This window comes from Sarcophilus harrisii, chromosome 1 (assembly GCF_902635505.1).
Source record: "Sarcophilus harrisii chromosome 1, mSarHar1.11, whole genome shotgun sequence".
In the NCBI taxonomy this organism is placed as follows: domain Eukaryota; kingdom Metazoa; phylum Chordata; class Mammalia; order Dasyuromorphia; family Dasyuridae; genus Sarcophilus; species Sarcophilus harrisii.
Window position 1 is genome coordinate 33,278,365 of NC_045426.1, and position 23,027 is coordinate 33,301,391.

Here is a 23,027-nt window from a genome sequence, read left to right on the forward strand (position 1 = left end):
GGACTATCAACCCTTTTGGTTCTTATATGACCTTGCTTAATAATTATACCTTGGAGAATAATTATATCCCACTTGACCTAACTTCCAGTCTTATCTGGCATATACATAAAATAGAATATATGTTTTAAATCCTTCTAACTGAACGTTCAAAGAAAGAAGAAAATGTTGTTTTCCTTTTAATCCCCAAGTAGTTTATTTTACAGTAAAAAGCCATCATTCTCATATTAGCAACCAATTTCAGACTTACTACCATGCCACTGGGAAAGTTAATTGAGTTTCACTCCAAAAAACAAAATCTATAACACTGACAACAAAAATTTAAATAAATTTAAATGAAAAGCCAGTGTTTTCATTTTAGGAACAGCATGCATAAAATGATCCAATTGTTTTCACTCTTTTCCAAGTTATCATATTAATGTAAAACCCAATGATAGTTATATTCATGTCAAAAAATATTTTTTCACTTCTTCAATAGATATTAATTCCTAACATTCCTCTACCTCCCCTCTCCCCACCCAGTCAAAAGCATTAAAAAAAAAAAATGGATTCAATTTTCTCTAGATTGAACATAACCTTTTGGGAGTCCCCACCCTTTTATAAATTAAATGGCTAAAATTATTTATTTATATAAAATGACTGATGGCTTCTCTGTTGTCTCTGCAGCTATCCTAGGAAAGGCTCATGAAAGCTCTGTACATCTGAAAAGCCAGGATATAAAAGTATACAAGGCCCATTGTCCAAGAAAGAATTTAAAAGCAACACACGTTGCCAAACTGTGCTCCCCACCCAGTTACCAAACACAGGATACGAGCAAGTTTGTTTACTTCTCACAATTGAATGCATACAAAAAAGGTCCCAGTGCAGTCCTGTTGTCAGGTCAGTAGTCAGTGTTAAAATGCTGAAATATCCTGATAAAACTTGCATTTTTGATCCCCTCCCTAAAGCTTCTGTCAAAGGTCTGTTTTCTTTTCTTAGGTTACTCCCCACTGCCTAACATAAACTGTCATAACTGCTGGAGGATAAACGGCCTTTTTCAAACAATCAACTCACCCAAGGCTCAACTACACAAAATGGAATTCTTCTTCTCCCTTGATTTACAATTAATTCTGCCTATTTTCCACATCAATCCTGTCAAATATTAATGAACAGTTAGGCCAGCAGCTACAATGGGACAGTTTCCCCCCACACCACTACCTCCCTAGAGTATTCACTGAGTTAAGACTTGGGTCCTAAACTCACGCTGGACCCGAAATTTGGCCTGGAAATACATCTTTACAACTTTTGAAAAACTGAGAGTAAAAGGTATATTGTTCTGTTAAAGGTCAAGTCTCTTACTGAAGAAATACGTAAAAGGAAAAAAAAAAAAAACAAGGGAAGCTGTGGAAGTCAAAGGTACGAAATTACAAGCCACTAATGACCAGGGAATTTGGTAAATTAATACACTTGTTCCATCTGTCGACACCCAAATTCAAACCTTGTTAAAATCATAACCACCAGTCCACATCATGAAATTGCAACCATGTGACTCTATTGTCATTTCTAGCACAAAAGGACCACCAACTGAATAATAATTTCAAGAGCTTGCCCTCCACTAAGGAAAATAAGGATGGACCTAACTGAAAGACATGTGGGATGAGATTCACCACTGCAACAGGCTTTTGCCAAATCTATCTGTACAGTAAACAAAGAGTCACTCCAAGGAGGCAGGTCTCCTTGTCCTCCTACAACCCAAGCAGAGAAAACATCCCGCTCCAAAGTCTTCTTTATGTTCAAGTTTGCACACAAACACCATGGCCAGGTCAGAGCACACTAAGCCAAGTGTGTCTAGAGACACCGAAATGCCACCACATTGTCTCACTTTTCCTTCTTTCAACCCAAATTACGGTGTGATTGTTTTTCCCCCCAGAACTCAAAGCCCTCATCTTTGTCTGGGGATGGTCTCCTTTCTGACAACAGCAATTGAGTCGAGTTAACTTTTATCATTCATTCTGCAGTGTAACTTTCCCCTTCAACTTTCTTTATCTGCCCTCAGAGCCCATCTGAACTTTCATGTTCTCCCAGCATGCAGGCGTGCATTCCCAACTATGTCTAATAGACCAAATAAGAGGTTAATAAGAAGTGGCAACAGAAAGAAAAAATCCAATCGCTGGTAACTGATAAGAATGACAGTGGCAGCCCTTTATTGTTTGTCTTCAAATATCGAGTTAAAGATCTTTAAAAAACTAAATTTTGACGCCTTTGAAAAGCAAGAAGCACAAAATAACAACAGGGGGTTATTGCCTGCCAGCCACAGGGGAGAAGCTCTGGAATTCTTCTTCTCCCTTTTGAAGGCTGTTAGAAATCGGATTCAAAAAAGCAACAGCAGAAGGAGAAAGCCTCTTGAGGCTGTAGCCATTTCCTGTGATCATGCATAATGTGCTTCAAAAGTGAGTTTTTACCAATTCTGTTGATCAATTGCACCTCCTTCATATTCCCTCTTTTTTTCTGCTGTGTTTACATCTGATGTGACTCAATGACAAGCACTGTCTGAGACTGTGAAACAGGCCTGTCATGTTGATTTATGGGCGCATCAAACCACGACTTGTCCAAACTGAAGCTCGCAGTTCATTAATTAGAGAGTTGTGACTTTGAAGTCAGCTTTCAGACTGTGGTTTTTAACATTTGGCTTAATTTATATGCTCTTGAATGTGGATCTCTAAGGAAAAAACTGAAATTCCCTTCTTGTCTTTGAACTTCTTTTGACCGCACAATAATCATTTCTTTGTCCAGAGTGATGCCTGCATCCCAGAGTCATTAACGCGCATTGAACTGCCACTGATGAGTAAGCCCTACTGAATTAGAAAAACAGCCAGCAAAACAAAGCTGAGAGCATTCTGCACAGTGATATCTCACAATTACATGCCTTCCCTCCCTGTGCCATTTCCATTTTAATTACTGTTAGTCCTTTAGATTTACATTTTAGACACTTTTTAATCTGTTCCCTTTTTATTATAGCAGCACCCGTTACCCACTATACTTAAGGTTGTGTCAGCATTTTCATTATAACATTTCCTCCCCACATCCCTCTGCTTCTCCCCCCCCCAAACTCCCTGAAGCTACCAGCACCACCACCACCAGAATCACATCCCCCCACCCCAAAACAAGCTTCGCCTTCGGGGCTTTATATCCAGGTAACAAAAATGTAATCCCAGATGAAAACTTGGCAAGGAACAGGAGATTTCCCAAATTTGGTGGAAGGGGGACTAAGTGGAAAGAGAGAATAATTAAGTCATCCTCAATATGGAAAATTAGTGTAATTCAGCAACTTTCACATGAGGGATCATGATATCTAAGATGGACACTAGTACTTTCTCATTCAACAATGTCCCAATTAGTCAAGATGGTTCAGAGGCACAAAGAAGTCATTAAATAGGAATTTACACCAGTTATCGAATTACGACCCCTACCATCCCCAGAAGGACTGTTCATCAACAAGAAATATCTAGCATGATAAAACTACCTTGAAGAGCAGGTAACATAATAATAATAATGTTCAGAAAAGCGCTATAATCTGTCACTCTGAAAAACATAGCAGTATGCTCAGATTTGCACCAAAGCTGAGAAAGTTGGTTCTCTACTTCAGGACATCACCATTTATGTGTTAAGAAAAAATATCAAAGCGACCAATGTTGAACATATTTAACCTATATTTTTAACCTATATTTAAACCTATATTTTAACCTATATTTAACCTATATATTAACCTAACATATTTAACCTATATTTACTCCTTTTCAGAAGGATAGTGGGCTTATGATTTGACTACTTATTATTTAGAATGTGTCCATAAAATTAGAGAAGAAAAAAAAAAGTGGGAGTTTTATGGTCAGAGATCCAGAGTATCTGACCATCTTGTTGAACTCTGTGACTGTCAACTCATAATGAGATGGTTCTGAAGGAGAATTATTTTCTTTAATGTACAATATGGCAAACGTCTGGCTTCATAAACACAAACTCCATCGATGGTATTATATAGTTTCACCTTTTCCTCCCCCATAAATTCCCTAAATAATCCACATGAATGGAGAAGACTTAAATATCACTAAGGAAATCTGGACCCACAGTTACATTCCAAAAAGCAGCATTGAAGAGCCTATTCACAACACTTGTCCCATACTCACAGAACAAGGCAAACGTGGAGCAGGGCAGTAAAATATGTGGCAGCAAGCAAATGGAACACAGAAAAATTAGAGAAAAAACAGGACAATAACTCTGAGGCTGAAAGCTGAGTCCCGATACAGTCAGCTCAGTTGTGCAATCATTTAAAAGATGAATGACAGTTTAATAGCCACTAGACAGTCCTCTGGGATCTGTGGTTTGAAAGTAAAATATGTATTGTCTGTACCTCTTTAGGCTGTTTTCCAGCATGTTGTTGTTGTAAAAGTTGGAGCTGTAACTGTTCCTGTTGTTTTTTGTAAAACTCTTGAAGCTGCTGCTGCAAAGAAAAGCAAAAGATGCTAAGTAACCAAGTGGAGGAGCCAATTCCGTGTCCCTTTCGGTGTAATACACAAACTGTGATTTGAAAAATAGCATCCTTTTATCTGTAATGGTCTGACCTTTAGTTTGAAACTCAACAATAAATTCAGTGCACACTGACTATTCTTGGCATTATCGTCTGAAAAGTAATCTCCAAAATGAACTGATGAAAAACATACCATTTTCTACACAAACTAATTAAAATAAGCCAAGGAATGACCTTTGATTGTAACAACAAAGCGAAGATGCCCTTGTTGAGAGAGACTGGTAAATCTCTGTTGTGAAACACATCCATGCTTTCTAAATGAGAAGGCCTGACTGTGTTCAGTGTTGGTCAATACAAGCACAGACAATGTGGGTGCTCCTCTCTGCCTTTCTGCTTCCCCCTCCTGTTCCCCCTTCTGCCACCATCATCACCACAGTCCTGCTGATGTAGGACCTGCAAGGCTCAAACACACATCAAGAATGAATGCTCTATATGTAGAGTAGCCAAATGACAAGCTGGAATAGATTCTAGTATCAGCACAAGTGAATGGATTCCTGTAAAGCAGCACCTTCAGATGTGCTGGAACCATGAGGCTTCACTCATGTCAGAACACACACTTCCCCCATTTGGGTATTTGAATTTGTTGATAAGATAAATATTGGAAATGTTTAATAGGCTCATAGCCTTGAGTTTTTCCCCCACTTATAGCCAATTTAGAAGTCTCTCACCTAGAATAAATTTCAATAGGATCAAAGCTTTCACCCTCCAAGGGACCTAAGTCATCAGCCATTTTCCTCCCTCTCATCCCATTTCTCTTTTCTAGCTATGGCCCAAGGAAGTGAAGTAATACTAATGATGATGATGATAATAATAATAATAGCTAGCACTCATATAATATTTTTGGGTTGGCTAAATGCTTTACAAATATCTCATCTGATTCTCACAATAACCCTGTGAGGGCATTATAATCTGTGCTAAATATTATTCACATTTTATAGAAGAGACTAAAAGGGTGTGACCTGCCCAAAGTCTAACATCTTAAGGAAAGAGCTGAAGCAGGAGTCAAACAAATCTCACTGATTCCAAGTCTAGCTCCCCAAGTAACACAGGTACAAAATGACAGGACCAGCAAAGGGAATACTGTGCCTTTAAATCCAGCATCCTTTCCAGTGCCATAGCAAGAGCTTTAAAACACCTAAGACACCTAAGAAGTCCCTTAAAAATTCCAATTTTTAACTCAATCCGAAATTGTTACCACAAAACATTGATGACATCTGAAACAGTTATTTATCAAGAGACAGAACTTCAAGTCATTATTTCAAAGCTTCCAGTGCTTTTTCTCTCTTCTCTTAAAATTTTAGCAACTAGAACTTGTCATTGTGTGAGGGGAATGGATAGTGATTGGGTCCAGGAAGTGGATCAGTGACTTCCCAGGTGAGGCTACCGTGCTTGTCTTATCAGGTGGCAAAGTTAATAGTTACCTGTTGAAGCATGAGTGCCTGCTGTTGCTGAAGCAGGACCTGGAGCTGCTGAGGGGTGAGCACTTGTTGCTGGAGGATCTGCTGCATTTGCTGGGGAGTGATAACTTGAGGTGTCATCATAGCCACTGACACAGGAACCTAAAGTAGCAATAAAGTAGAAACACTGAGCTAGGAAAACTTACAAAGATTTTCCAATCAGATTTTTAAACACTCATAATTCTGCTTAGAGATTTACCAACTTTTCCTGTCAAATCAATTTTTCCAAGGGGAGGCCTGGTTACAAATCCTGTTGTGTTATTATTATAAGGCTGATAAAGCTCTTGTATCATTCGTTGCTGCATCACATGGCTTTGCAAGAAGTAAAAGGGGCAAGACCTTTACACTGCTCAGAGTGAAGATAAAAAGCTCACTATTTGTTACTGGGAAATATTCCTTTATTTCTTATGAACTGATCATTAAGAAGTTAACCAAAATGTGAGTTTTCCTTTACAGATCACAGCAAGTAGAAAACATGAGCCAGGTGTCTGAAACCAACATGATCTACGGCTTATCAAGAAAGCGACTTAAAGAAAAACCAGTAAAAACTCGGGCAAGTCAATAACCTCACCCCTGTACCCATGTGAGCAGGAACAACTTCACTATGATGCTTCTACCACACATATTTGCCCAGCATACAGATGTCTTCAATTCTTTCATTTTATGTAAGATACCATTAAAAGCCGCTTTCCATGACATTTCAGTGACAAATAGTTACAGTGATGAACTTGATAGCATTTCATATTTGCAACTGTTAACACGTTTCTGCACGGGCATCTTTGGAAGGAACCTGTACACTGTATCTGAAAGGATGATGTCTTGTTCAGATAAAACACTGACATTAAAATGACAGGCTGTCTTGGCCAAGGTTACACAAATTGTATTCAAGCGGATACCTAATGACAATGCTATGAATTCTGCAAGCTTTCTAGAATGTAATTTAGCTATTCAAAATAATCACTGCACTTGTGTTTAATTTGCAGACTACATGAGAACCATTTTGTCAGTCCCAGTAATGCAAGAAGACAATTTCTTGAGAAATTCCAGAGAGAGAGAGAGAGAGAAAGTAAGAATGAAAGAGAGAGGGAGAGAAGAGACAGAGAAACAGAGAGACAAAGAGAGAATGAGAATGAAGGTAAAGACAAAATCTGTAAGACTTTAACAGTAATATTTAAGCATCTTACTTTTCTTTAGTTTCAAATCAAACATGTGACAGCAAGAAACTAAAAGCAGTAAAAGATCTACTTTGTTCAAAAGGATCTGCTGTCATCTCCTGTATTACAATAAAAGGTAATAACATGTTTTGCACTTTGCCAGTGCACCACCAAAAAAAAAAAAAAAATCAGCAGACAATAGCTGATCAGAAGAGAAAAGAATTTTTAAAAATCCTTCAGGAGAGCAATAAGCAATAGGGAGAAGTGCAGTATTAATTTTACGTAACATAATGTCTTAATATGCAGTTTCTCTTGACTTTTTCACATGATTTGTCCTGTCATTTGCAGAGCGAGCTCGCATCCCTAATTTCACAGTCATTATGCACTGATGTCCTGATTTCTCAGCATCACTAATTTTGATGAACTAAAATTGGTTCCTGAAGGTCAGATTCATGTACAGGGAACAGTCACCAATGTTGTTATGTATGTGTTTTGTGTGTGCACGTTTGTGTGTGTTAAATTTTTAAAAATATATATATAATTTAAAAAGAAAAAAATAGTTTATATTCTTATATTTCATTCACCCAGTACTAGAAGGTCATCAATGAATTCTTTGTATTTTGGTTGGCTTCTGAGTGTAGATTAAGACACAGTGTAATTTACAATAGACATGAATTTTTAGCACTGTCTTATGTTCCCAAGAAAGACACAGAGCTATGCATGACTATGCAGTTCGTGTGCTCTCACACAATATGTACGTATGAAGCTGTACACAAATTAGACTTTATTTAAAATATAAAGCTTATCACCTAATATCAATGCTTGCAATAGCAAATTATCACAATAATCATGACAAATACCCAAGAGACTATTAAAAGTTTCCTTTTTAATTAAACTCTATAAATTAATCCTTATTGTTTTAATTCATAAAGTTTTTAAATTTTTCATGTGCACATATTTTGAAGAGCAAATGGTAATTCTGAGCTTCTGTTATTATCCCAACAAAAGTAGACTTTTATTTGAAATTTTTATCACTATATTTAAGTTTGATTAAGCAAGTAGCACAAGAAACATGCCTAAGTATTTTTTTTTCTGTGCATTTCTTGGACTATGTACAATATAAATATTCTCGAGCCAGATTTTTGATGGTGATTAACAGGAAAACAGGCAGGAATAGGGTGGTGTAAAAATTAAACTGAGTAGACAAACACTAAAAATGAAAAGAAAAGATAGCACACCCTCACTCAGAAATACCTTTCTACAAAGAATTTTGTTTTGCTACAAATGTTTTACTACTCTTAAAAAGTGTATCTGCACCAGTGAGAAATACCACTGCATACCCCCCCTTTATCTATGAAAATGGGAGAATCAAAAAGTGAAGGAATTATGTATAATTTTTAAGAATCTATTTTAACCCGCAAGTCAAAACTCCTTTCCAATTGTGTGTGTGTGTGCGTGTGTGTGTGTGTGTGTGTGTGTGTGTGTGAGAGAGAGAGAGAGAGAGAGAGAGAGAGAGACAGAGAGAGACAGAGAGAGAGAGAGTGATTGAGATTTTTGTGGGCTCTCACATACATGCAGGTATGCTTCAGAACAGCTAAGTGGACTACTTTGAGATCTCTCTTCTTTTCCCCTTTGGGCACTTTGCAGAAGATATGATGAGTAACAATGGTTATAAGAAAAGGGGGGGGGGAAGAGAAGGAGACTGAATCACCTACAAACCAGATGATCAGTCCTTCAATAATCTAAAGTTGGTAATATTATTCTGATGCTTTTGAATTAGCTTTACTATCTGTAACCACATTTTTAGGCCAGTTAGCTCTGTGCCTCTAAAATGTGAGCTCTAGCTTTAATTTATAAATGCAATAAAACCTAAATTTATCCAAAGTTTCTGCTCCAACATATCACAAAAATAACTCATGGAAACCTTTAACAAACATATTCAAATGGACCAGAAATGACTGTATCCTTCCCCCCGCCAATGGAAAAAAAAAAATTTAAGCACGGTTTAAGACTTTAAATAGTTAAGAATTATGGCCTATATATCCACTCCCTTAACTCCCAATGTCCAACTTTTTCATGTAGCTAGTCCCTACTAATACTAGGAATCAAAGGGCATGCAGCACCAGCAATAGGCTATTATAGCCCACACTTTATTACCCATTACTACTGAGGTCATTAGCGGTAAGAGTGATTGTACTGGTCTTAACCTATTGATCATTGTAACTACTATCATTTAATCCCGTGTTGAATGTCTGGAAAGCTGCTAAAGGCACACAAGAGAGAGTGCTTCAGCATTGAGAAATATAGCCAAAGCTTGGAAATTACACTTTGATTCATAAAATCTAGCCAGTGGTTTAAATCAATAGTATTTAAAACAGTCATGTAAGTTCTTAACTACAGCTCTCTAATATTTATGAGTCCCTTTTTGAGTGTATTCAGTCAAAACTAAACTTTATTTTAGATACTGTGTAATACACTTTACAGTACTTTAGATAAAAACACTCATTTCTGAGGTTTTGTGTTAGAGAGCTCATACTTTAACTAGTAGTTCAAGCTAATTCTTGATTTCTCTCTCAAATGACAATTTAAATATAATGCAAAAAAAAATTATAACCCCAATACTGCAACTGCCTTAACTATTTGAGTATATATAGAAATGAGTATGTTTTATGAGTGAACAATGAATCATAGAAGGCAGTTTATGAAGAACTAGAATAATTCTGTCTAGCTGCCTTCAGGGATCACAAATTCAAATTAAACTTCTGGCAGACATTTAAAGAATGCTAGCTTACAAAACTGATTTTTTTTTTTTTTAAAAAGGGAACACGTTTTAGCTCAATTTTTCAGAAGAAAATCATGAATTCAAAAATACACTTTATGATACATTGTTGACTGATCCCAATGGGGTGTGGCAGTTACCCAGGTGCACCCAAACCTGGCGGAGAGGGTAAAAATACAGCTGTGCTTTGGCTATCGGAACTCTACTAGTAGAGACCTGCTGTCATCTTAATACCATCAACTGCAAAAAAATGTCTTTAATACAAACTATTGCTCTTAAATAGCCTAAACTTCTGTGTAAATTCTACCTGATATAATATATATATATGAATAATATCATAATATTTTGGGCTTGAACTAATAATAACATGTCTTTTCCCATCCCTTGGTAGGGGGGATAAATGAGTGATGGGGGGGGGGACAAAAGGGGGAAGCTTAGGACATAATCGAGAATACAAGAAAGGAGAGGGAAAAGATTCAACAGCTAAATGCTGAAAATTAAATGATCATCATTCCATCTTCTTTCTAAATGTAAACCAAAACAACCTCCAGCAGTGAGTACCCCTGTGTATAAACGCAAGCACAAGAGTACACACCATAAGCAAACTGAGACCAGTATTTTCTCCTTCTCTGTAACTCTGAAAACTACTTTCATGATGCCATCTAAAATATATATCCTATTCTCATTACACTAATCTGCCATTGTAATTTGGGAAAATTTCAAAGAGTTTATTTTCAATAATTTTTTTTTTTTTACTATAGATTTGTTTCAACTTGTGACCAGATAGCTTGTAATTGGCCAAGTTAGGTGGTATCACCTGGTTCCAGATCTTTTTCTTGTCTTTCATTCTGGAAGTGTACTGCCCCAAATCAAAATTACCAAGTATAAATTAAATCATAAGAGGGCAGTAGGCTCAGTTGGCTTTTTAAAATGAAAAAGACAAAACATGGAGAAGGAAAAATGAATACCTCAAGTCAGATTTCAACTGACTACATTAAGAATAGCTTGTGTACAACATGGTACAGGGGGCAGAAAAACCTTATCAAGACAATGGAAAAGAGTTTTCATGATTCATCAGTAAATGGATACAACTGATATATTGGCAAACAGAAAAGCTGAAAAACACAATGCCCCAGTCTCTTACTGTTCCCTATGGAATTGAAAAAGTAGAATGCAAAGTCCCTGAATGCAAGAATTAAATACATACTTGACATAATATTTCAGTCTTTAAAACAAAAAAGCATGCTATTCATGTAGAAACCATAATTCTGTTTCATTATGGAATTTCACTTTTTGTATCATTCTTTTAGACTTAGCTATTTTGCCACAATACTGTACAATGCATTAAGTCAGGTAATGGTTATTATATTAATGCAACATCATCTAAGTAGTCAGTCATTAGCATAACTGTTCTTTCAGTAACAATACAAAGCCCTATTAAAATTGGGGAGGGATAACTCTTTAAAATGCAATTAGCATTTTGTTTTATTTTTTAACATTTCATGTATCATATTCTATGAGGAGAGGCCATCTATATCTGAGTGACAATATTCAGGCTGGCTACCCTAGTAAACAGCCTTTACTAAAGCAGCTTTTTGACCTTTTCTATTGTCTGTAAGTAAAAACTGGCATAAATCCATATTTGTTTATGGCAGACAAATTAGTGGAACTTCATTTGATCTTATCTAACACTTATCTTACATAATAAGCTTCTCCCCCTCCCCCAACCTAATACCAGGATAATTGTTTTAAGTATAATAAATATCTGTTCAATTTGCATAAATGCATGGCTTGCATAAATTAAAACCTTCACATTTGTTAAATAGAAGAAACAAAGAGATATACCATGAACCTCATCATCTAATAAATACACCTGTCCTCAAGTTTGTAACTTCTATGATTTTTTTCCCCCAAAGCAAAGACTAATATTTCATCTTCCTTTCCTCAACCTCCTTTCTCATGTGGGTGGAATGGAAAACAAGCTAATGTGCATGATTCAAACAAGCTATGACATTTTCAATGGCAAAATAAGTGTTAGGAATATCTCCTCCAATGAGGGCAAACCATTCCAACAGGGTTCTTCAAATACCCATAACTACAGATCTTTAAATCATGAAGAGATGAAAAAGGAAGAGAAAGGAAAATGAAGAGAGAAGAGAGAGAAGAGCAGAGAAGAGAGAGAGAGTCAGAGTTAGAGACAGACAGACAAGAAGCTACCCAAGTTCTAAGGTATTAAACATCACTTACTAGTGATGCTTAAATCACATCAATCACAAAAAGCAGCAGCTGAATGCAGCAGGAGAATTTTACACATATTATATTGTTAAAACAGGTAAGAAACATAAGGCAAGATCAATTTTGAGCACAATGTTTTACATCAACAGTTTTAAGAAGGGGGAAAAAATCCTTAATTCAATGTCTCTTTTTATACCAATGGAGAAAATATCTGGCTATCCACTCAATGTTATGGCAAATCTAGAAAAGATCCTGAACAAATTAAATGAAAATAACTTTTTAAAAGATTATTGATCATCTTGAAACAATGGAGTTCCAGGAAAATACCCAAGCAGATCAAAATGAGAATGGTCCAAATATGAAAATAAGACTTAGGCGATACTTAGGTGCTAACACCTGATTTAGAGTAGCAATGGAAAAGTCTTGAAATGGTCCAGCTTCTCACACCTATTTCCAGAATCCTCACATATACATCACAGCTAAGCACAAGGGTGCAAATTATATCCTAATGAGAAAATATCAGTTGCTTCTTTGACAATCTTGCCATTCAATGATTTATTTCTAATGAAGACATACTCCAACCAGCAAGCTCTTTCTGTGTTAAAGGTCAAAACACGTTCAAAAATGCTTGGCAAAATCAAGGCAAATGGGGAGTCCGTAAAGAAGCCTTCTCATAAAGTGGTGTGGCAATTAGAGTAATTGTGAATAAGCCGTCTTCAGTAAAAAGTAAAAGAAATTAAGCCGCCACGACTGTAACAGGTTAGATGAAAATCAAAATTTAATGTATTCTCCCTTGTGTCATCTTGTTTTGTCAAGACATCAAATAGAATTGGAAAGTACAAAATAACAAGCCCTTGAGAAATCACAGAAGCCGACCTTTTTGATGTTGTTGGTTTACCTTGTTCTCAGTTATTTGAACAATGATGTTTCAGATTTAAAGGCAAGATAAAGCTTAAAAATTAAAACATGATACCAGATATTCTAAAAAAGTACAATATAACATTTTTGCTGGGTTCCTCATTAATTAGTTATTTAAAGATAAATGTTAAAGAGATGGATAATTATTCTATTCTGTATTTTCTCTCCCCCAACATTAATTTCTCTTACCTCCAAACAATAGGCAGGTCTGAAGGGGATGACAGACAAGGCTGTTCATACCTCAAAAAGTAGAAGGGACTAAAATAAGGCTGTCTGACTTTGTTCAACACCTCAATCCTTACAATCTGCACAGAGACAGCTTTCCAAATAAATAAATAAATTTTATGAGCATGAATATGTGTGTATGTGTGTTTATATGTGTTTATATCTGTTTTCTTTCCTTAACTAAAGAAAAATAAATCAGTAAAAATATAATTTAGCAAAATAAAGTACTACAAATTTTAACTGAACTCTGAACTTTCGATAAACACATTTCTAGCAGTGCAATTCTGCTATCAATAAAACAAACAAACTGCTCAAAAATAAGCCAAGCCTTTCCCCAAACAATAACAAATTTTGCGATGTTGTCAGGCCTTTCCCACAATCTAGCCTTGCAGGTGTAGATAAAGCCCACAGCACATCAATGATATACAAACGTCACTCCTATCCGAAACATGTAACTTATAAGCATACATGCATCAAACTATCACACAGAGCTTTCTCAACTTTGAGATATTTGGAGCTGCCTTTGCCTTGAGACAAATCAAGGGCACACAATCATCGGAAGAGTAAAACAAGCCTGAGACACTGAAAATCATATACTTTACCACATTAAACAATAAACACCCGGGGACACCTATCGTTCTTTAGCAATAGTACAAGGCATAAGGAGCACATAATTAAAAAGATTGTTTAGCAATTAAAAAGAGTCCTATCTTCTAGGCCCCACTTGTAGTGTCCGAAAGAAAGAGAAAGAGAGAGAGAGAGAGAGAGAGAGAGAGAGAGAGAGAGAGAATATCTTTTCCTAGTCTACAAACTGTTGCTATACTCCTCATTTGTTTACATTCACTCAGAATCACAAAATATTTCTCACCAACTGTACATTAAAAGGTGAACTCATCAACTCAGTGTTAGCTTCCCTTTACTGATATTATTACAACTAGTTAGTAGAATACAATTAATTGCTCTAGCTTACTCTCATACCCACTTTAATCTCATTTAGATTTCAATACAGGCTTACAATTAAATTTGGCTATCAAGCACTGATTCTTTTTTTTTTTTTTTAATCAGTAGCAAAAACAACCCCATCAACTCTTCAGCTGCACTAATTCAAACCAAACTGGAAATTCAATGCTGTTAATTCAGTTTGATTTTAATACCTCTGCTTTTTGTATTTCTATTGAGTTTAGCTGAAGTTATAATATTGGTCAAAAGCATGACAGAGCTTATTTTTTCAAGCAATTGCTTCTGACAATTTAAGACCACAGGGCAGTAAGAATGAGGATTCTGTTTTTTAAGTAACATTTAGCTACAAACAAACAAAAAAAAAATGATTCAAGCCAACCCTTCCTATCATAAGCTTTCTGATGATTTATGGTTTACCAACTCAGCAAGGTTACGCAACACTGCATGCCTTTAGATGCATTATTTGAGTCAGTTGAGATTTAATTAAGATCACAGCCTCTAAAATCCCTGTCAAATGAAAATTCAGTGAAGACAATACACTATATATCCTCATGCAGATTGTCTCCATTCCATGCTCTGGAATAACATAAGTTAATCCTCATTTCTATGGTGGCAGACAAAAGTTGACTAATTTTGTTTTCTTTTTGACACTTAGGTTGTTTTCTATGGTATGTCATGAGATCATTCCGTTTGGAAGAATTAAGAAGGAAGTCAGTGGCAGAAAATGCACTTGACATTATTACTCGACATAATCATAGTTTTGCTGCAAAGTCATATTTTTTTTTATTATCAATTACCTCCAAAAGTTTCATCTGAAGACCTGTTTCTTAAAACACAAAATTCAAGTGAAAAGTACTTTCAGATCCCTTCCATTTCAATGGAAAACAAGCATGAGTTCCAAATGACAAGTTATACCTATCACCCACAGAAATGACCAACTTTTGGGCCATAGCAGTAGGGAATTTCGGTAGATGAGATATTTTCTTAGGGCTGAAAACAGAAGAATAGACCTTGCTCCTCTCTTTCTCTCAAATACACACATACGCATACACAAACATATATGTATCATGCAAACATATTTATTACCTAGTTTTTTTTTCTCCTTATCAATATTGGCCTATGCTATTTCAAAATAAAAATATCTATAGACTTGTGGCATTGTACCTAGTTCAAATGCATTTTTATTTGCATTATCTTAATATCTGGTTACTTATCTCATGGCTTAGAAATGACAGGTGCTAGAAGTCTCTTGCTTGACAGGCCACTACACAAATAACTGTCTTGCCTGAAAGGGCTAATGCACTACTAATGAACAATAAATCAACTTTGATTATAAAGTGTCAGACCAATCAGTTTTCAGCTCAGCTCTATCACATACTAGGGTAAGTCAGCCAGAGTATCTGTGTGTAGGTAGTCAGTATTTTGCTTTCATTTTTACACACTGCTCACTCAAGATTTCCAGTCTGATACAAAGATCATATAAAATTTAGCTGGAATTTTTTTTTAAATGATATGAAACACATCAATTATGATAGTGTTTCCCAGTATTTTCTCAATTCTCTTGATAAAAAGTGAAAAATGGAATCCATATAGCTGTGGATTGCTTTTCTTCAGACACATATGTACACACAAGAATCCTAAAGCAATGGTGTTTTTACACAGAGTAAGCTAGCTTTGCTACTGAACAACATAAAACTACCTTTATTCCTGCCACAAAGTCCCTAACCCTAACCTCCTAGAAAATCTTTCTCCCCCTTTTTAAACATTGCCCATTGTAATATCTATTTTGCTTACTTTAAACTTTTAAATCATTTTGGCTCCCTTAGTACTGATTATGAAAATAAACCTAACTCAGTGTTTTCCCCCTCCCAGAAACAGTTATTAGTCACTGATGGAATGATTCACATTTCCTGTTATCAGACTTAAATGTTTCTTTTTTTTTTTTTCTTCTCTTCTTCAGATGTGTCACTTTCAAATGTTGGAATCTATGGAAATGAGCCGATTTGCATTTTTAAATAGACTTGACTAAAACATTTAGACTATTAGAAGTAATTTCGGCAGTTGTATATTTCAGTAAAAACCTGCAGAAACTGAAAGAGTTAATCTTAAAGAGGAAGCCTATATGTATGTTCTTAGCTCTAAACTTACCACCCACTTCCTAAGGGTTCCCTCCCTCCCATCACCACAGGGAGAGGAGGGGGGGAAAAAATCTCATTTCCAGTGAAATCCTGTAGTGAAGGTCTGACACTTGAGTTTGGCTACATTTAGATCCTGTTTAGATCAGAGTATTTCGCTGGAATTCCTAAGACTATTCAATGTCAAAAACAATCCCTAGTCACTTAATTTCATGTGGCAAATTGACCAGTGAAGAGCAGCAACAATGTGAATGCCTGAGATGTAAGTCTGACAGTGCATTTTATTTATCTGCCTGAATGCCCCCCCCTTCTTTTTTTTTGAGTGTGTCTGTGTGTGAACTACTCAAATTTGAACAGCTAAGTTAAAAATAGCCCAGACAGATATGGAAACAAACTATCAGAATGAAAGAAACAGCCATACCACTGGTAACATTCACTGTTTACTCACGACATTTTTAACATGCTACAAAAGTAGCACACAAATCCTACTTCTCTTTTCCTCAAATGGGTTTCCTAATGCCGAACAGTAAATAAAATTGTGCTGGGTGAAAACAAACTAAGTCTAAAAAGAACAATAAATGTAAGGAAGCAAAAACAAATAAAAAAAAAATTAAAAGTCGAACACACATAACATAAACGATACTTCCTCAAACTCTCAATAATCCGAGAGAGAGAGAGAGAGAGAGAGAGAGAGAGAGAGAGAGAGAGAGAAGAAAATGAATTTCTTTTTCTTCCCCAGGAGAGCCGGGCCTGTTGGAACTGTGTCTCCCCTATTTCTAATTCTGCCTGAGCTGTTTCCAGTTACAGCGCACAACTCCTCAAGTTGGTAAACAGAGATTAAAAAAAAAAAAAACACAACTTTTTTTTTTAAATGCAGAACCTCCTTTTTCTTACAAATGCAAAATTAAGAGATCACGCTGTACCCCGGGAAGACACCCAAATCCCCGAAATCAATCATATTGACAAACCTGCCAAACTCCATTTAGCTGCCACAAACAGAGAGCTGGGCCATGACGCTCTCCCAAGGCTGCCTGTATGGACGTACAGTGTGGAGCTTCCTCAGGTTACAGACAGATTGCACGCGCAAGGGTGCTCCGGAGCTGACAAGATGCAAAACTACCCAATCAGCCACGCCCTGCTCCACCAATCACAACCAGCCTCTAAACAGAATCAGTTCAAACACCCCTACACAATGGGCCTCCTCTTTTTTTACTGACGGCAGGTGAAATAACGCTTTTGTCTCTGAAGCAACTCCGGTTAATTGCTGTTAACCCTTTGACCTGCCTCTGCTTAGGGCTGCTCTCTGGAAAGCATGGCAAACAGCACATGCTCTTACCTTTAATCAAACAGCTTTTAAGAGCAACCCCCCCCCCAAAAAAAAAAAAAAAAAAAAAACTACACTTACGGACAAATAGTTTAGAATCATAACCTTTAAAAGAAATCTGCTGGGGGAAAAGATTGTCTGCCCCTGGAAGTCTCCACCAAACACAATAGCTCATAATAATCATTTGAAATCAGAAGGAAATGAAATGACTAAAAGCAACACTGAAAACATTTTCCTAGAAAACAGTCTTTTGAAAATAACTTTCACTTCACATTCAATGATTTAACCAAGCCTTAACCTTTTTTTTTCTCCAAGAGTTCGCCTGCCAAACTATGTGTGTTCTAGTGAAAATAGGGCTGCTCAGAGCACCACACAGGAGTTTGTATAAATAATAACTTATCTCCCTTCTCCCCCAACCCCTGCCCTCGTTACTGTCTCCCTTTTGAAACTAAGCTAGAAGACATTTACTAAATATACAAAGAAACTCTTTTTAAATGCACCTTTAAAAAATACCCAGACTCCCAAGAGCCTAAGAGGAGTGTTGCCAATTCGCTGATATTTGCATGTATGTAATGCGGGAGGGGAAAAGGATGAAGCTGAGTAGAAAGTAAAACTCTACCGACAAAAAGACCCTCTGTTTTTCCCTAGAAGATTTTTCAAGCCGGTGATTAAACAACTGAAGCAATCACCTGCCAGCTTAAGTTCAAACTTTGACAAAACCCAAATGAATAGATAGATAGATAGATAGATAGATGAATGAACTTCCTGGCCTTTATTAAGAATCAATCAGATTTCTGTTGTCCAACAACAACCACCACAACAATAATATCGACCTAGGGAAAATAGCTACAATAACCACCACTATTTCTCTTTAATTAAGAAGAAGCGGTTCTCTTCCACTTTTGGCAGCAACACCTAGGAAAGCAGACCCCAAACAGCTTTGAGTGTCTGGGTTTTTCTATAGGAGATGTAGTGCTCATTCATGTCAATCTTTCAGTGCAAGTCACTCAGAACCAGAAATCACATTGATAACGTTTCCAATCAAGGCAATAATTCAGTTTCAATGGAGTCAACATGAACAAGAGACAATACCCTGTTAGTGATGCTGCTGGAGAGCTCACTGTGAGGAAGACAAAGGCCTCAATTTACTGACAACTTATGATCAGATGTTAAATGGGAGGCTATGCAGACCCCTTTCCACCCTAAAGTGTTTTTGTGTCAGATAACAAATTTATTAATGGGATTTTTTTCAGGTCACAAAAATATGACCCCACCCTCTCATGAATATTTAATAAAGGATTGAGGGCATGGGGAGGGGGGGTGTTATTAAGGGAAGGACACTTTAAATCTGCCAGGATATAACATGAATCATTGTCTCTTAAAGAGACAGAACCCTATTTAAAATGAAGGTATAGACTTTTAAGTTTCTCCAAGATCTAGTATAACTGTGACAGCAATCAAACCATAATAAGAAGCCTTTTTTGAAAAAAGAAAACACTTAAAACAGGATCTAGGAGAGAAGAAGCCCCAAAGTGCATTTGTTCAGAGGACCATACATCCAGGCCACTTATCCCAGTCTGTTATTTTTGTAGTGGAAGAAACTGAGTCACAGAAAAAGAAAATTTCTTGCTCAGGTTCATAGAAATAAGAATGACATAACTGGCTTAAATTCATGATGAATTTTATTTAACAGATATAAGAGATTTTGAACAAATTTCAAAGAACTTGTCCCAGGACATTGTTCAGTACCTATCCCTCCCTTCCCAAGCTGCATGAGCCATGTATTCTGCACAGATCTGGTTGCTTCAGAAATATGCTTCCAGTCTATATTGTCACCAAGATACAATAGACTACAACAGGAGAAGAAAAGCATGAAAGCTGAACTAAATGCTCTGATTTTCCTACAGCTTCCCGCAAATTTAATTTGCACTTCTAAGTTTTCATAAGGCACTACCTTCATGACACACTTCCCAAACTAATGATTTAATCAGTTTTTGTTTGCTTATTTGTTTTTGTTTTAAATGCACTGGAGCCATTTCAGCTTTCTTTACTGGCTGATCCTCCCTGTGTTCATACACACAAAAAAGTCCCAGCAATAAATTAAGACTACAATGCAATGTAGCCACACCTAGTTGAAGTCAGCCTATAACCTTTTCCTTTTCCTATACTTGGGCGGTTTACTGCACACACCAAAACTCATCATTCCTGCTTATATACAAATACTTTAAAAGACTCCTGATTTCATCGGCGCAGGTATGCCCTCCTCAGAGACAGATTACAATACTTTCTCATCTCACTCTATGGCACTCTATGAATTACTGCAGCCAAAAAATGAATGAATCGATCAATTAACCAATCATTTGGTGGCCAGAATGGTGATGAACTGGGACTCAGACAATAGATTTCATACTGCTATGTTAGGATCAGCTTCATAGCTCTTGCAGCTTGGTACAATGTGTCCAAACTTACGCTGCCCTGACATAGCCTTTAGGAATGCTGGGTCACTTCAAATAAGACTTTGGAGTCTGACTTCAGTGGAGGCATCATTCCTACAATAAACCTAGTAGTGTAAGGAAAGAAGGCTGAACTGGGCCCTGATTTTAGGTCCCAAATCTCTCATCTCTCAGTGTGACCCAGGTAGCCACTTCCTCTTTCTGTACCTCAGTTTCTTAATTTTAAAAACCAGAGGAATGTACTTCCAGGGTCCCTTTCCATTTTAAGTTTATGGCAGAATATGATAGAATATTTAAGTGTCATCTGTGTTACCCAGTGCTGTGCTAGACAGCCTGGTTTGAACAAAATAAGCATAAGATGTATAACAGATAATATGTATTTAGCACTTTAAGATTTACAAACTGCTTTGAAATGTTCTCTCATGGAAGTATCACAACAATTCCTTGTGAGGGAGATACAATACATGTGTTATTGGTTCCATACAATTGGTTCCATAGAATTAAAAAAAGATGGATTTCCCCTCTGAGGTACTCCTACACACCTCTCAGATTGGTTAAGATGACAGGAAAAGATAATAATAAATGTTGGAGGGGATGTGAAAAAACTGGGACACCGAAACATTGTTGGTGGAATTGTGAACTGACCCAACCATTCTGGAGAGCAATATGGCACTACATCCAAAGAACTATCAAACTGTGTGTATCTTTTGATCCAGCAGTTTCTCTACTGGGCTTGTATCCCAAAGAGATCATAAAAAAGGGAAAAGGGCCCAACCTGTGTAAAAATGATTGTAGCAGCCCTTTCTGTAGTGGCAAAGGAATTGGAAATTGAATGGATACCCATCAGTTGGAGAATAGCTGAATGATTTATGGTATATAAATGTTATAGAATATTATTGTTCTATAAGAAATGATCAGTCATGATTTCAGAGAGGCCTGGAAAGACTTAAATCAAATAATGCTAAGTGAAGTGAGTAGAACCAAGAGAACATTGTACACATTAAGAAGATTAAGTGATGATCAACTGAGATAGGATTGATTCTTTTTAACAATGGGTTAATTCAGGCCAATTCCAATAGATCTGTGATGGAGAGAGCCATCTGCATCCAGAGGGAGGACTGTCGGGAATGAATGTGGATCACAACATAGTATTTTCACTTTTTTTTTGTCATTATTTGCTTTCTTTTTGTTTTCTTTTCATTTGTTTCCTTTTTGATCTGATTTTTCTTGTGCAGTATGATAAATATGTATAGGAAATTTGTACGTATTTAACATATATTAGATTGATTACTATGTAAGGGTGAGGGTAGGGGAAAGGGATGAAGAAAAATTTGGAATACAAAGTTTTGCAAAGGTGCCTGCTGAAAACTATCTTCACATATATTTTGATAATTGAAAAAAAAAAATGGGTTTCCCTGTAGTTGACTGACTTGACCAGGATTGCAAACAAGTCTACCTATATTGTGATAGCTCCCAAAATATAGAAAGGGATTTGAGCTTGGAATATATAAGATGGTCGGACAATAAACAGGACTAAATAAGCCTATGCAAAACCTAAGATTTCCAATCAACACGCCTATTCAATGTCTAGTCAAGGTGGACCACTGGACTGTGTGTGTTTTATGGAAAAAACAAAAATCTCTTCACTTAAGAGGTTTCTACCTCTTAGTATGTACATAATTTATAAGTCAAATGAGTGCTGAGACCAACTCACACCCACACAGCTGATTGTTAAACTTTCAGTGTGAGCCTCTAGAAACTGGCAAATACTACAAATCAGGATTTGATTTTTTTTTTTTTTTGGGAGGGGGGTTGTCTAGACTTTTAAAAAATGTTGGAGTACCCTGTGTACATTTTTGAAAGCCCATTGTTAAACATTTACCAGCATGCCTCTGTTATTTAAGATAGTTGTAATTCAAAGTAATTATAAAATTCAGAATAAAAGGTCTCTGAGGACAAGAATGCTCTAGAACACTTTTATTTGTCTCTCCAAGGCTTAGCAATATGTCTGGCACATAGTGCTCTATCTTTTATTATCTCTCTATATAAAGGATACCAAAATAAATAAATGAATAAATGAATGAATGTATGTATGGATAGATAGATAGATAGATAGATAGATAAGGTTATTTAAAGCTTCTGGGAAACAGATCTTTTTCTTCTGGGAGAATGAAATAAAGCTTCCTGTGGTTGGGTTTTAAAGTGTCAACAGTAAAGGAATGGGATTGAGAGGAGGTGTAAGGTCATTCTAAGTAGAAGAAACATGTATAAAGATATTGAAGCAAAAAACAAAAAAAAAAAAAAACAAAAAACTGTTCAGAGATTGAGTGGTCCAGTCTGGAGGGGGATATAGACTATATGGAAAGCAGTACCTAAGTCAAACTAGACCCCAGATGTGAAAAAAACAAAACATCCTCATACTCAAGAAGCACCTAACTCTTGGAATCATGCAGGTGCTGGACACAGCTCAAACCTGCCGAGCCTATTGTTAAATTGTCAGATTTGGAAATTGGCAAATGCTACAAATCAAGATTGAATTTTTTTTGACAAATTGTCTAATTTTTAAAAAATTAACAATCTTGACAGATTGTTGAGGGTCTTAACTGCCATGCCAAAGAGTTGGAATAGTGTAAATTTTCTGACTTTAGCAGATAGAAGTTACTGGAGATTTTTAAATAATAACTTTTTTCCCCCCCAAAAAAAAAACACATGAAAAGAGTTTTCAAAACTTGAAAACTTTGTGTTCCCAATTTTTTTCCCTCCATTCCCCCAAACTATCTCCCCTAAATATTCCTGGAGATTTTTTAAGAAGTACTGTTATTTATC

At 36.4% G+C, this 23,027-nt stretch overlaps 1 protein-coding gene across 7 annotated transcripts in view; it reads right to left on the minus strand.

The window, feature by feature from the left end:
- Positions 1–23,027, minus strand: part of FOXP1 (forkhead box P1) — a 375,727-nt gene that overhangs the window by 100,433 nt on the left and 252,267 nt on the right. For 5 of the 7 annotated variants that reach the window (XM_031945438.1, XM_031945560.1, XM_031945376.1 and 2 more), the window contains 2 exons: positions 5,983–6,120; positions 4,385–4,474 (listed from right to left, as the gene is read on the minus strand). In XM_031945438.1, coding sequence (XP_031801298.1) covers positions 4,385–4,474; positions 5,983–6,120 — 228 coding nt within the window. Of the gene's footprint in view, positions 1–4,384; positions 4,475–5,982; positions 6,121–17,392; positions 17,798–23,027 lie in introns of those variants that run through there. The other 2 variants (XM_023498117.2, XM_031945495.1) reach the window with 2 other exon arrangements.